The sequence below is a fragment of the Oncorhynchus keta genome, chromosome 27 (assembly GCF_023373465.1).
Source record: "Oncorhynchus keta strain PuntledgeMale-10-30-2019 chromosome 27, Oket_V2, whole genome shotgun sequence".
Taxonomy (NCBI): domain Eukaryota; kingdom Metazoa; phylum Chordata; class Actinopteri; order Salmoniformes; family Salmonidae; genus Oncorhynchus; species Oncorhynchus keta.
Genome location: NC_068447.1, coordinates 14,520,576 through 14,536,869, shown reverse-complemented (window position 1 = coordinate 14,536,869; position 16,294 = coordinate 14,520,576). Strand labels below are relative to the sequence as shown.

At 41.2% G+C, this 16,294-nt stretch overlaps 1 protein-coding gene across 1 annotated transcript in view; it reads right to left on the bottom strand.

Moving 5' to 3' along the window:
* The window catches only part of si:dkey-32e6.6 (extracellular matrix protein 2), a 46,742-nt gene extending 32,227 nt beyond the window's left edge, over positions 1-14,515 (bottom strand). The window contains exons 1-5 of the mRNA XM_052481792.1: positions 12,767-14,515; positions 11,702-11,925; positions 10,661-10,873; positions 10,372-10,564; positions 411-526 (exon numbers count right to left, since the gene is read on the bottom strand). Coding sequence (XP_052337752.1) covers positions 411-526; positions 10,372-10,564; positions 10,661-10,873; positions 11,702-11,925; positions 12,767-13,103 — 1,083 coding nt within the window. The 5' untranslated portion in view covers positions 13,104-14,515. The remainder of the gene's footprint in view (positions 1-410; positions 527-10,371; positions 10,565-10,660; positions 10,874-11,701; positions 11,926-12,766) is intronic.
* Positions 14,516-16,294: the final 1,779 nt, after the last annotated feature.

Below are 16,294 nucleotides of genomic sequence, written 5' to 3'. Positions count from 1 at the left end.
GCCAGTTATCAGCTTTTATTTATTTCTATTAGTGGGTCAGAAGTTTACATAAACTCAAATAGTTTTGGTATTTGTGAACTAAGTTACCATCTAAAAATGAGCTGTTATATTGAATATACTGACTCAAGACTCAATAGAAGACAAAACAAGTCAAACCAAAAAGACAGGCTTTTGAAAAAGTTATTTTTCCATTATCTTAGCTGAATTATAGGAATATTTACTGACTCATGCAAGACTGTTCTGGTCATTTAGCTAGTTAACAGAAGAAAGGAAGACAAAATAAGGACTAGAACAGAAGAAAAAGAAAAGAAAGAGGACCAAAGTGAAACAGTCAACCCTTTGCAACTCTCTTCAGCAGGTCAATCATCTGCCCAGCAACATGGTAGTGGTGAAAATCTGGTGAGACTTACAGAGAAGAGGTGGTGGCTGAGCGAGTCGTCATCAAGTCGGTTTTTGCTCAGATCTATACTCTCCAGGTTGGGAAGACCAGAGAAACCCCGTGAGGCAATACGACTGATGTTGTTCTCTGTCAGGCACACATATAGAGGTACAATCACACTAACATTTACAATAATATACTCACTAATATATACACTAATATACACACTGACCTATACACTAATATACACTCTAATATACATACTAATATATACACTGACATATACACAATAATATACACACTAATATATACACTAATATACACACTGACCTATACACTAATATACACTCTAATATACATACTAATATATACACTGACATATACACAATAATATACACACTAATATACACACTAATATACACACTGACCTATACACTAATATACACTCTAATATACATACTAATACATACACTGACATATACACAATAATATACACACTAATATATACACTGACCTATACACTAATATACACTCTAATATACATACTAATATATACACTGACATATACACAATAATATACACACTAATATATACACTAATATACACACTGACATATACACAGTGACATAAACACCGATATGCACACTAATATACACACTGACATATACATTAATATACACACTAATATACAGTTGAAGTCGGAAGTTTATATTCACCATAGCCAAATACATTTAAACTCAGTTTTTCACTATTCACTATTTAATCCTAGCCAAAATTCCCTGTCTGAGGTCAGTTAGGATCACCACTTTATTTTAAGAATGTAAAAATGTCAGAATAATTTATTTATTTTATATCACCTTTATTTAACCAGGTAGGCCAGTTGAGAACAAGTTCTCATTTACAACTGCGACCTGGCCAAGATAAAGCAAAGCAGCGCGACACAAACAACAACACAGAGTTACACATGGAATAAACAAGCATACAGTCAATAACACAATAGAAAAAAAAATAAAGTCTATATACAGTGTGTGGAAATGGCATGAGGAGGTAAGGCAATAAATAGGCCATAGTAGCAAGTAATTACAATTTAGCAAATTAACGCTGGAGTGATAGATGTGCAGATGATGATGGGCAAGTAGAAATACTGGTGTGCAAAAGAGCAGAAAAGTAAATAAAACAATGTGGGGATGAGGTAGGTAGATTGGATGGCCTGTTTACAGATGGGCTATGTACAGCTGCAGCGATTGGTTAGCTGCTCGGATAGTTGATGTTTAAAGTTAGTGAGGGAAATATAAGTCTCCAGCTTCAGCGATTTTTTTCAATTTGTTCCAATCATTGGCAGCAGAGAACTGGAAAGAAAGGTGGCCAAAAGAGGTGTTGGCTTTGGGGATGACCAGTGAGATAAACCTGCTGGAGCGCGTGTTATTGGTGGTGTTGTTGTCGTGACTAGTGAACTGAGATAAGGTGGCGCTTTACCTTTTAAAAATAGTAGAGTGAATGATTTATTTAAGCTTTTATTTATTTCATCACATTCCCAGTGGGTCAGAAGTTTACATAAACTCAAATAGTATTTGGTAGCATTGCCTTTAAATTGTTTAACTTGGGTCAAACTTTTTGGGTAGCCATCCACAACCTTCCCACAATAAGTTGGGTGAATTTGGCCCATTCCTCCTGAGAGAGCTGGTGTAACTGAGTCAGATTTGTAGGCCTCCTTGCTCGCACAAGCTTTTTCAGTTCTGCCCACGAGTTTTCTATAGGATTGAGGTCAGGGCTTTGTGATAGCCACTCCGATACCTTGACTTTGTTGTCCTTAAGACATTTTGCCACAACTTTGGAAGTATGCTTGGGGTCATTGTCCATTTGGAAGACCCCTTTGCGACCAAGCTTTAAGTTCCTGACTGATTTCTTCAGATGTTGCTTCAATATATTCAATATATTCAATATACCATATATATTCAATATACCATATATTTTGTGAGGTGCACCAGTCCCTCCTGCAGCAAAGCACCCCCACAACATGATGCTGCCAGCCCCGTGCTTCACGGTTGGGATGGTGTTCTTCGGCTTGCAAGCATCCCCCTTTTTCCTCCAAACATAACGATGGTCGTTACGGCCAAACAGTTCTATTTTTGCTTCATCAGACCAGAGGACATTTCTCCAAAAAGTAGGATCTTTGTCCCCATGTGCAGTTACAAACCGTAGACTGGCTTTTTAATGGTGGTTTTGGAGCAGTGGCTTCTTCCTTGCTGAGCGGCCTTTCAGGTTATGTCGACATAGGACTCGTTTTTACTGTGGATATAGATACTTTTGTACCTGTTTCCTCCAGCATCTTCACAAGGTCCTTTGCTGTTGTTCTGGGATTGATTTTCACTTTTCATACCAAAGTACGTTCATCTCTAGGAAACAGAACTGAGCGGTATGACGGCTGCATGGTCCCATGGTGTTTATACTTGCGTACTATTGTTTGTGCAGATGAACCAGACTTGTTGAGGTGTACAATTTTTTTCTGAGGTCTTGGCTGATTTCTTTAGATTTTCCCATGATGTCAAGCAAAGAGGCACTGAGTTTGAAGGTAGGCCTTGAAATACATCCACAGGTACACCTCCATTTGACTCAAATGATGTCAATTAGCCTATCAGAAGCTTCTAAAGCCATGAAATCATTTTCTGGTATTTTCCAAGCTGTTTAAAGGCACAGTCCACTTAGTGTATGTAAACTTCTGACTCACTGGAATTGTGATACTGTGAGTGATAAGTAAAATACACACTCCTTCCGGGCCTCCAACTGCTCTTAAATGCAAGTAAAACTAAATGCATACTCTTCAACCAATCGCTGCCCGCACCCAACCGCCCGTCTCGCATCACTACTCTGGATGGTTCTGACTTAGAATATGTGGACAACTACAAATACCTAGGTGTCTGGTTAGACTCTGTCATGACGTGGCCCTCTTTGGGTATAGCGTGCCTTCCCCCTCTCTGTCTCGCCTACACCCAGGCTGCTGTTATCTCAGGTCATCATAGATTCCTGGAGGAGACTCTCTTCCTCATGGCCAGACAGTTTAGAGAGAGAGAAGGTTTCACAGGAGAACAAAGGAACTTCTTCTCCAACATAGAACTTGAGAACTGAACAATGTACAATGTTTTGGAGAAGGTGCACACGGTCGGGGAAGAATCCAGCTACGACGGTCCATTTTGTTTAATGTTTGTGAAACTCATGAGAGACCATACAGCCACATTACCATAACTCTGTTTATGCAAGAGTCTCAGTAATGAGGAGTGTATCTAATTGTTGTATAAAATGAATGAGTAAAGATTAAACTATTTGTGAAATTATGTAATGTGATTATAAACTGTTTAATGAAAGGGAACCCAATTCCCTTTAAAGTTAACTAAGTCATTGGCCCGCCCCATGAGCACAGACATTGATCTGGCATCATGGGACAGCCTTTTTCTGCTCTTTCGAATATAACCCCTACCTGGAGAATCATCTTCAGACCAGCTTACCTCGATAACTGAGAGGGCTAAGGTTTGAGTAGATTGCTGAATTCTTAACCATACCACGAGACTGACAGAATAAGAACAAATCTTTGATGCTAATTACTAGTCTGCAGCTAGGAATTCTGTACCATTGAACGCAAAGACCGACAACCACCGACAACCACCGAAACATCTATCTACATTTCTGAAATGGGACTCTGAAGTATCCATACTAACCACGAGAGACGATCAGACAAACTCTCCAACAGAAAGACGGACGATTCCAACAGAGATCACGACGACACACTGAGCGTAAATATATATTGAATGCATTTATTCCCGAATGAGTGAGCGTTCATGTGCAAAGGATTAGCATTTCAATTAATATAATTATCAATTGTGTAGTGAATCATTTGCATAATTCCCGCCTTTCTCAGTCAACCCCCACTTCACTTTTGTCCACCAAGCCGCAATACTGGTTTATCCCACTAGGGAAACTCCGCTATCGTTTCCTTGTAACTATTATAACTATTCCTTGTAACTATCTACTGTTTGTTTGTTTATGCATTTCTGTGATTATTTAGTTAGTAAATAAATTATTTAAGACAATTGATGTATGGATGATTCATAGTGAAGACTGGGTTCGTGCAGATAACCAAAAATGTACGACGTTTGGAATGAGACTAACGTGAGGTAATGAATAATTCATTAATTAGAAGACTAATTGATCAGATATTAAAATAGCGGAAAGTTATATTATGAAAATTATAACTTTGTAATCTGAATATTTTCCTTGGTGCCCCGACTTCCTAGTTAATTACATTTACATGATTAAGTTAGTTTAATCACTGTTTATTATTTTTCGGGTTTTTTCTCTCTTGTTTGTGCATGCCTGGTAAATGTGGGTTGATGAGGGGGGGGTAAGTGTTGGGGAAATTAGGGGAATAGGGTGGGAAGTAAAGGTGCTTTCAGGGGAGGGGTGGGTTGGATACTGCTCGGGTGTAGGTGCTACATATGCTGATCGTGATGGCTTGGTGCGCTTTCTTACCTTTTTATTGAGTTACATGTTATGCAGGCCACCATAGGAACTACAAACGAGAGGAGGGTGGGGCTTACATTCACTTCCTGGAATGTCAAGGGTTTAAACTAAACAATTAAGAGAGGCAGGGTCCAAGCCCACTTGAAAGCACTCTCGTCTGATATTATATTTTTGCAAGAAACCCATCTGAAAAATAACTCTCATGGCAAACTTAATTGTAGGTGGGTGGGGCAAGTGTATCACTCTAACTTCTCTGCCAAAACGAGAGGCAGAGCGATTCTGGTACGGAAAGGAATTTCCTTTCTACACAAAACCACTATTACGGATAAAGAGGGTTGTTATGTGATCGTAATAGGAGAAATCCACTCTACTTCAGTAACTCTACTAAATATCTATGGGCCAAACATTGATAACCCCTCTTTTTTCAAAAGAGTCCTATCTCCCATACTAACCTGGTCATTGGAGGGGACCTTAACTGTGTGCTAGACCAATATTTGGATAGATCCCCTACCCGGCGAACCCCTACCTCCTATTCAAGCGAATTCTTGAATACCTACATAAAAAATTCTAACTTATTTGATATATATTTGATATATGGAGGATCGCTAACCCTACGGGTAGGGAATACTCCTTTTACTCTCATGTTCACAATGTTTACACTCGAATTGACTACTTTTTGTTGGATGCTAGACTACTCCCCTATACCTGTAATGTGAGGTATCATGATATTATAATCTCGGACCACAGTCCACTCACCTTCTCCCTGAGATTGGGTGACATTGTACCAAACGAGAGGGTCTGGAGGTTGAATCCTCAGCTCCTCACAGAACCAACATTCTGTGAATATCTTAAAGACCAAATCACATTTTTCTTTGATACCAACGACAACACAGAGACTTCCCCAGCATTATTGTGGGAAACACTGAAGGCTTATCTGAGAGGCTGTATCATCTCCTTTCAGGCTGCCAGGAGTAGGCAAAACAGAGGAAAACTGGAAGAATTGGAGGGACAAATTCACTTACTAGATAGGGAGGATGCTAGCCATCCATCTATGGAGAAACATAAAAAAATGACCTCTTTAAAATTTGAATATAATCAGATTCTCTCAGCTAAAATTGCTAAATCTTTTCTCTATGCCAAGCAAAAATATTTTGAGTTTGGTGACACACCACATAAATTACTCGCCAGACAACTTCGAAAACATGTGAGTGAACCGAATGATTCAGAAAGTTAACTCTGCATCTGGGGAATTACTCTCTTCCCCCAAAGACATCAATGACAGATTCTGTCAGTTTTATGAGACTCTATATACATCTAAAGCGGATCCTAACCCCTTAATTATGCAAACATTTTTGGAGGACTGTAATCTTCCTGCCCTGAACAGGGAAGATTCTAACTTCCTGAATAAGGAAATATCTCTTGATGAAATTTGAGAAACAATTAAATCTCTAAAGAGTGGCAAGACCCCGGGCCCAGATGGATACCCTGGTGAATTCTATAAAACATTAATTAACATGCTCTCTCCCTATCTGCACAAAATGTTGGTTCAGGCCAATGAGGATGGAGCTCTCCCTTCTACTTTGGATGAAGCGTTCATTACAGTTATACATAAGAAGGGTAAAGATCCGGAAGAGGTAGGGTCATACAGACCAATATCTCTCCTTAATACAGACCAAGAGATTCTAGCAAAAACTCTGGCTAACAGGCTTAGCACTTTAATGGGCAAATTGGTCCATTCGGACCAGACCGGCTTTATCCCTAACAGAAACTCATTCTTCAATCTCAGGCGCCTCTTCAATATTATGTATTCTCAGTGGTTACCCAACGTGGACCTTGCTGTCATATCTCTTGACGCCGAAAAGGCCTTTGACCAAGTTGAGTGGCCCTATCTATTCAAGGTCCTACAGAAATGTAATATTGGATATGGGTTTATAAATTGGATCCAGCTTTTATACAGGAACCCCTGTGCCAAAATACTCACTAACCAATCATTGTCGCCCCGATTGAACCTTTACAGAGGGACAAGGCAGGGTTGTGCGCTGTCGCCTATGCTCTTCACCCTAATTATCGAACCTCTCGCTCAGGCGATTAGATCACATGCAGCAATACACGGCTATAATACTAAAGATACTCTAAATAAGATTTCCCTATACGCAGATGACATCCTCCTCTTTGTAACAGAACCCCAGGCTAGTATTCCAGCTTTTTCTTGATGTGATCAATTTGTTTGGTACCTTCTCGGTATACAGAATAAATTGGAACAAGAGTGAATTAATGCCCATACGGTTGCACAACACCTCCTGGCTAGAACATCTCCCATTTAAGTTATCTTCAGAAAAATGTATCTACCTAGGAATTGTAGTTACCAAACAATACTCCTTACTATTTAAAGAGAATTTCCCCTCTCTGATGCAAAAACTCAAGGCAAACATAGTATTTTGGAGAACTGGTCTTCCTCCCACAACTGCTCTACCTATACTAGAACATCCCAGGATTCATACCTAAATCCTTTCATAAACAACTGGCCTCAATTATCAATCCTTTCATCTGGGATTATAAAACACACAGGATAGGTAAAAACACCTCTGTAAATCCAAGATGGAAGGAGGATTGTCTCTCCCAAATGTTATATTTTATTACTGGGCCGCTAACCTCCGCGCTGTTACGTTTCTGTTGGATGACGTACTCCCGGCATCCAGCTGGCTTAGTATGGAGCGTGAGGAGTGTCACCCCTTCTCTATTGGGGATGAGATTTTGTCACCTGTCAATCTGGAGATGTCACTTTATTGTAACAATCCTATTATACATAGCACAGTCCGAATCTGGAAGCAAATTAAAGTCCACTTTGAGCTTAGACCAATGTCATTCATGCTCTCTGTCGCCAGGAATCCCTCCTTTGCCCCCTCTAACCTTGATAACACCTTTGAGCAATGGGGAGAGTTAGGGATAAGAACCATAGGGGATTTATACATAGAAGGGACCTTTGCTTCCTTTGAGTTGCTGAGGGAAACTTATAATTTTTCCAGAAGTAATTTTTTCAGATACCTACAAATTAGAGACTACGTTAGAAAACACCTCCCAACATTTGGGAATGCTAAACCTTCCATGTTTGACGGGTGCATAAAAATATGCCCCACCTCAGATAAACTGATATCGCGTCTATATGATGCTTTTCAATCTGTTACCACACCTTCTACTGATGCCATTAAGGCAAAATGGGAGGAAGAACTAGGGACTGACATTTCTGTGGCAGACTGGGAAGATAGCTTGGAGTATATCCACACCTGCTCCATTAACTCCAGACATCGTCTCATACAATTCAAGGTATTACACAGATTACACTATTCCAAAACTAAACTGCATAGGATATTTCCTGATACATGCCCTATGTGTGATAAATGTCAGACTGCGCAGGGTACACTACTCCACTGCTTTGCCCTATGCTCTAGCTTGCATGGTTATTGGTGTGGAATTTTTGGGATCCTCTCTCTGAAGTTTTGGAGACTTCAAGAGACCCAGACCCGCTTCTGATAATCCTGGGAGTGTCTGAGTCCCTAAACGGATTAACCAACCACCAAAAACAACTCATCTCTTACGGTCTCATTTCAGCAAAAAAACAAATCTTGTTATTTTGGAAAAGGAGGGAAGCGCCCTCTACCAAATTATGGCTCAGTGAATTGGCAAACACTGTACACTTAGAAAGAATTAGATATATTCTGAACAATAAATTATCAACATTTGATCAAATCTGGCAGCCTTTCCTCTCGGCGCTGTGAATTTGTACTTGCTAACTCACTCTCAATTGTAATATTTGAATCTACCTTTGGGCAGCATGTGCTGGCCCTGCCACCCGAGCAGTTGGGGGGGATAAGGGGGAAAATAAGTGGGGGGGTGACATCTAACCTCTTTCTTTCTACATGTCCTTGTTCTGTATGTCGTGTTTTGTATTATTTGTTCTGCACCCAGAACTCTGGGTCTTGTTGTTCCTGCCTGCTCTTTGATGTTTAGATAAGAATTGTATACCTGTCTTGTAAACCTATACACCATTATTGTGTGTGTTCAATAAAAAAATATTTGAAACAGAAGCTAGTTTAATCACGTAATAATAATTACAGAGAATTTATTTGATCAAAATAAGTCTACATTTTAATGATGCCAAAGACACGACAACTGTAAACTTTCCTTCCAGACTCACATTAAGCATCTCCAGTCCAATATTAAATCTAGAATCGGCTTCTTATTTCACAACAAAGCATCCTTCACTCATGCTGCCAAATATACCCTCATAAAACTTACTATCCTACCTATCCTTGACTTTGGCGATGTCATTTACAAAATAGCCTCCAACACTCTACTCAGCAAATTGGATGCAGTCTAATACAGTTCCATCCGTTTTGTCACCAAAGCCTCATATATTACCCTCCACAGCGACCAGTATGCTCTCGTTGGCTGGCCCTCACTTCATATTCGTCGCCAAACCCACTGGCTCCAGGTCATCTATAGGTTTTTGCTAGGTAAAGCCCCGCCTTATCTCAGCTCACTGGTCACCATCGCAGCACCCACCCGTTGCACGCGCTCCAGCAGATAATTTCACTGGTCATCCCCATAGCCAATTCCTCCCTTGGTCGCCTTTCCTTCCAGTGCTCTGCTGCCAATGACTGGAACGAATTGCAAAAATCACTGAAGCTGGAGTCTTATATCTCCCTCACTAACTTTAAGCATCAGCTGCCAGAGCAGCTTACCGATTATTGCACCTGTACACAGCCCATCTGTAAATAGCCCACCCAACTACCTCATCCCCATGTTATTTATTTTTTTGCTCCTTTGCACCTCAGTATCTTGCACATCTATCACTGTTGCTAATTGCTCAATTGTAATTAATTTATTGCCTTACCTCCCTATTCTTACTACATTTGCACGCACTGTATATAGATTTTTCTATTGTATTATTGACTGTATGTTTGTTTATTCCATCTGTTACTCTGTGTTGTTTGTGTCGCACTGCTTTGCTTTATCTTGACCAGATCGCAGTTGTAATTGAGAACTTGTTCTCAACTAGCCTACCTGGTTAAATAAAGGTGAAATTAAAATGAAAAAAAATACAAATCTGTCTGTTAATAATTGTCGGAACAATGACTTGCGTCATGCACAAAGTAGATGTCCTAACCGACTTGCCAAAACTATAGTTTTATAGTTATTTCCCACTATAATTTGCAAATAAATTCATTATAAATCCTACAATGTGATTTACTGGATTTTTTTTTTCTCATTTTGTCTGTCATAGTTGAAGTGTACCTATGATGAAAATTACAGGCCTCTCTCATCTTTTTAAGTGGGAGAACTTGCACAATTGGTGGCTGACTAAATACTTTTTTGCCCCACTGTACATACTCACTAATGTCATAGATACACAATATATGATTTTATACAGTACATATTAACTTTTACAATACTCATTTCATAGCCCACCCGCTCACCTGCCAGATCCAGGGTCGTGACCCCAAGGTCGGTGATGACTGGGAGGTGATTCATGCCAATACCCCTGCAGCTTATTTGTCCGTTAGACGTTTGACACGTCCCTGGGAGAGACTCTGTGAAGCTGGTCCTTGCTACTGTCTGATTGGTGGGAGACTCTGTCCCCTCTTCTTCCTCCTCCTCTTCCTCTTCCTCCTAGAAATACAAATAAAAATCATCAACATAATCATCATCATCATTATTGTCATCATCATGACTGATGAAAGGATCCTGTTCATTACGATCCCACACCTCCTCCTCTTCCTCCTCTTCAGAATCATCTTCCTCTTCATCGTCTTCTTCATCTTCCTCCTCATCTTCCTCTTCCTCTGCCTTCTCTGTGTCCATCAGTCTGTCCTTATCACCGTGTAGTTCCTTTAGTATGGTCCTGAGAACACCTTCCTGTTCAGCTCCCCCATTTGTACCTCGCTTCTTCCAGCCAGGTAGGGGGCGCCCCAGACCTGCCTGCATGAGGGGAGGGAAAAGGAAGAACCAATAGAAAAGGATGAATAATTCTTAAAAGGTTCTAAACTGACATATGGAATTGTTTTAAGATGGTCATACTATGAATCCTTTAGGTATTTGATTTGGAATTTTATGACCCCTTTAGGTATCCCACAATCTTTTAAATATTTTTTTAAACTATTTGATAAAATATTGAATTTGGCCTTTGCTACTATAGCCCAGAGAAACACATTGAATAACACATTCAGAAATGGCAAAAAAGACAGTCACCAAAATAAATCATAAGAAGCGAGGTTTTAAAGTGTCTGACTTATATCAAGGAGAGATAAGAAAGCTCAGGTAATATATATATATATATATATTTACATACATATTTAACCCCTTTTTTGTTTGCCACAAAACTACCTTCATACTTTTTTTAACCAGTACCGATTACCTTCAGACAAGTCCTGTGACACGTGTGGGGGTCATAGAGCAAAACGGAGAACTCCATCGTATTCGTGAGAATCTCCCCTTTCCATAGTGTAGACCAAATGGTTTGGACGCTACAAACAGACGTTTTCACGTCAACTGTACCGACTTCAGATGAGTCCCCTGACACTTGTGGGGGTCCCCTTTCCATGGAGTGGTCAGAATAGTTTTTTAGGTCAAACTGTTCGGATGCTACAGACGTATTCGTGAGAAGACCGATTTTCGGGATGTCTCGCTCTAGCTCTGCCACCTTTCAACGCAGATGTGGAAATGTTACATCGCCGGACGTGGTGGATTAAGAATCCAATGCAAAACACGGTGTCAATGAAGGAGAATTGAAGAGGTCTGTATACCTACCATTCTGTACGCAGTGGCCTCTACAGTTGCTGCATGTCTCCTTCCCGTCACTCCTCTCCTCCCTCTGCTCGCCTCCATCTCTCTGTCCTTTCTCATCTGCTCATCCCTCACTCTCCCCTTCTCCTCCTCCTCCCCTTCCTCTTCAATTCTTGGATTCTTGTCCTCCCTGCCTTTTTCCTGATCCCTGCCTTCTTCATCATTCGGTAATGAGGTGAGGGGTAGGGCTGAGAGAGACACTTAGATTTTAGAATTAGAGATTAAGGTTCAAATATATTTTAGAAAGAACATTTCAAGGATTTAGACTCTTAAAATCCTCACTGTTTTGGTGGATTGCAAGTTTTTTTTTTACAGACAGCTATGTCAACTATAGAGAGCACTCAGAGAATGCATAGAAGAGGCATACAGAGAATGCATAGAAGAGGCACTCAGAGAATGCATAGAAGAGGCATACAGAGAATGCATAGAAGAGGCACACAGAGAATGCATAGAAGAGGCATACAGAGAATGCATAGAAGAGGCACTCAGAGAATGCATAGAAGAGGCATACAGAGAATGCATAGAAGAGGCATACAGAGAATGCATAGAAGAGGCATACAGAGAATGCATAGAAGAGGCATACAGAGAATGCATAGAAGAGGCATACAGAGAATGCATAGACGAGGCATACAGAGAATGCATAGAAGAGGCATACAGAGAATGCATAGAAGAGGCATACAGAGAATGCATAGAAGAGGCATACAGAGAATGCATTGAAGAGGCATACAGAGAATGCATAGAAGAGACATACAGAGAATGCATAGAAGAGGCATACAGAGAATGCATAGAAGAGGCATACAGAGAATACATAGGAGAGGCATACAGAGAATGCATAGAAGAGGCATACAGAGAATGCATAGAAGAGGCATACAGAGAATGCATAGAAGAGGCATACAGAGAATGCATAGAAGAGGCATACAGAGAATGCATAGGAGAGGCATACAGAGAATGCATAGAAGAGGCATACAGAGAATGCATAGAAGAGGCATACAGAGAATGCATAGAAGAGGCATACAGAGAATGACTCACCTGATGAAAGACATGTGGCGACCACAGGTACGTCTGACTCCGTAATAGCTGTACCTATCACAGTTGTTTCTGTAAGAGGTATGTCTGTCAGAGTTGGGACTGTGGCACGTGTGTCCATTATAGGAGTGTATGTGGCAGGTTGGTGGGTTGCTAGAGTCTCTGCATAGATTTTATCGGGTTCCCTCGCTTCATGTTCCATGGTCCATGTTCCATGCACATGTTCCACGTCGTGTTGTACCTCATTTTCTATCTCGTGTTTTTGGGGGGTCAGAGTTAGAACGCCTACATTGAGAACACTCACACACAAACACAGAACCCAAAATCTCAGCATCGCCATGTCAGGTTTCTGGATCTGAGCCCACGGCTGGTCAAATCCAAAACCCAGGATTGGAGACTGTACTAGTCCAATACAAACTAACTGGGATAGTCCAAGACAAACTAACTGAGATAGTCCAAGACAAACTAACTGAGATAGTCCAAGACAAACTAACTGTGATAGTCCAAGACAAACTAACTGGGATAGTCCAAGACAAACTAACTGAGATAGTCCAAGACAAACTAACTGGGATAGTCCAAGACAAACTAACTGGGATAGTCCAAGACAAACTAACTGGGATAGTCCAAGACAAACTAACTGGGATAGTCCAAGACAAACTAACTGAGATAGTCCAAGACAAACTAACTGAGATAGTCCAAGACAAACTAACTGGGATAGTCCAAGACAAACTAACTGAGATAGTCCAAGACAAACTAACTGGGATAGTCCAAGACAAACTAACTGGGATAGTCCAAGACAAACTAACTGAGATAGTCCAAGACAAACTAACTGGGATAGTCCAAGACAAACTAACTGGGATAGTCCAAGACAAACTAACTGGGATAGTCCAAGACAAACTAACTGGGATAGTCCAAGACAAACTAACTGGGATAGTCCAAGACAAACTAACTGGGATAGTCCAAGACAAACTAACTGAGATAGTCCAAGACAAACTAACTGGGATAGTCCAAGACAAACTAACTGAGATAGTTAGTCCAAGAAAAAAACGACTATAGACAAGGAAAAACTTTGAGACCTGGGCTGTGTTTCTGAAACCACCTCCAGTCCAGTCTTGGAGTAAAGAGAAGTAACAAAGATCCTCCTGAGTATAGCAGCACCCACAGAAGCAAAAATCAGGCAAAGAATAAACCTGCGAAGCAGAAGAGGAGACGTGGACAACAGAACTCCCAAGAGACTCCGGACTCCTTAAGCACACTCCCCAGAGGATACTGTACCAGCAGAACTAAAAGTGAGAGGTGAGAATGGATAGAGAGTGAGAAAAGAGGGGATGGAAGAGGAGAAGGAGGAGTGCACAGAGAGGAGAGAGAGAGGTAGGGAGAGTGAGAGAGAGGGGAAAAAAGTATGTTCTCACATTCTAAACAAAGGCCTTCGTTCATCTCTCCAGAAAACACAGATCACCCCTCCTCTCCTGTCCTCTGCCCTCCTCTCCTTTCCCCTTCTGTCCTCTCCTGCCCTCTCTAGTCCTGTCCTCATTGCCTTAAACTAACAAACACCTGGGTGGAGAGAGAGAGGTGGGGCGATAGAGAGAGTGAGAGAGAAAGAGAGAGAGGGGTGGGGGGAGAGAGTGAGAGAGGTGGGGAGATAGAGAGAGTGAGAGAGAGAGGTGGGGCAATAGAGAGAGTGAGAGAGAAAGAGAGAGATGGGTGGGGGGAGAGAGTGAGAGAGGTGAGGAGATACATTAAAGAGAGAGATGGGGAGATTGAGAGAGAGGTGTGGAGAGAGAGAGGGGGTAGGGGGAGAGAGAGAAAGAAACAGGTGGGGAGAGGGAGAGACAGGAAGGGGGGCAACTAGAAAGAGAAATAGTGAGGGAAATAATCAGAAATTATCTTACATTTACATTTACATTTAAGTCATTTAGCAGACGCTCTTATCCAGAGCGACTTACAAATTGGATCTTACACGCAATGGTGAGGATGACATAATTTGTGTTTGCAGGAGACAGTGGTCTGTCATGCTATTTTGTCTGTCATAGACAAATGGGTTTGGTGGGGTGTTCCTGGTCGACATAGGGAGTAAGGATGAAGCTTCTCTCAGACGCCGATCTATGGTTAGTATTTACAGGAGGCTGCTGAGGGGAATGGCTCATAATAATGTCCAGAACGGAGCAGATGGAATGGCATTAACCACATGGAAACCATGTGTTTGATGTATTTCTTATCATTTCACTAATTCCATTCCAGTCATTACCACGAGCCCATTCTCCCCAATTATGGTTCCACCAACCTCCTGTGTCAGTTTTGCGTTCTTTGAGCAAACTAATCCTGGATCTGTGCCTACATAAGAGAAAGCAGACAGTCTTTGAGCAAACTAATCCTGGATCTGTGCCTACATAAGAGAAAGCAGACAGTATCTGCTCTGGTTGGAGTCACCCCTGTCTGGCCTCCTTCCATTGGCATCTACAATATCTACGAAGAGAGGTAAGACCATTTTAAAAATGAAAAATAGCCTTGTCAAGGCTGTAACACACATACAATGGCTAACAAACCCCATCTCCCTCAAACACACATATTATACAATCTCTGCATATATACCGCACACACACCAACATACACTGACTGAACCAAGCAGGTGCCACTTTTGTTGACCAACCTCACACTGCAGAGTGAAACTTGCTGACTGCCACTCTCTGTTTGCATAGTAAATACACACACACACACACACACACACACACACACACACACACACACACACACACACACACACACACACACACACACACACACACACACACACACACACACACACACACACACACACACACACACACACCCTGTATATATATCAGCTATGTGTATATGTCATTGCCAAGCACTTGCTCAGACGTCATCTGTTATAACCTCAGCAACACACACAAGCATCTTTACAATGTGTGTATATTCCTCCCACACTGTATATCACAGACAACAACTATGCAGAGTTACAAGGTGTGAATTTACAGAAATATCAAATGATGTGAATATAAACCCTATATGATATTCTAGAGGAGTCCCAGGTCAAATACCAACACAGCCACTACATGCCCATATTTAGTGTGAGTGAGTGACTGACTGAGTGACAGACTGAGTGAGTGAATGAGTGACTGAGTGTATGTGCACAAGAGTGTTTTTGTGTGATTTTTGTTTGTGTGTGCCTGTGTGTGTGTGCGTGCATTAACGACTAGTCCTATAACGTCATAGTGGGTCACAATCCCAGCACATCCAGACCTCCAGTCCAAAAGGTCCATTTGGGAGCAGACAGAGGTGTTGTTCTTTTTACAGTAAACACTCAAACAGACAGATGCTTGTCCTGAAGTGACTTACCAGAGTAAACACTGGAGAGACACGAGACAACAAACCTAAATTTGACTGTCTGACAAGAACATGCAGTAAACCACAACTGTAGTCTTCCCAATCTTTCCTCTCACCTCATCTCCCTCCCTCTTCTCAACCCTCCCTCCCCTCACTGTCTACTTTCCTCCTATCCTCTATTGT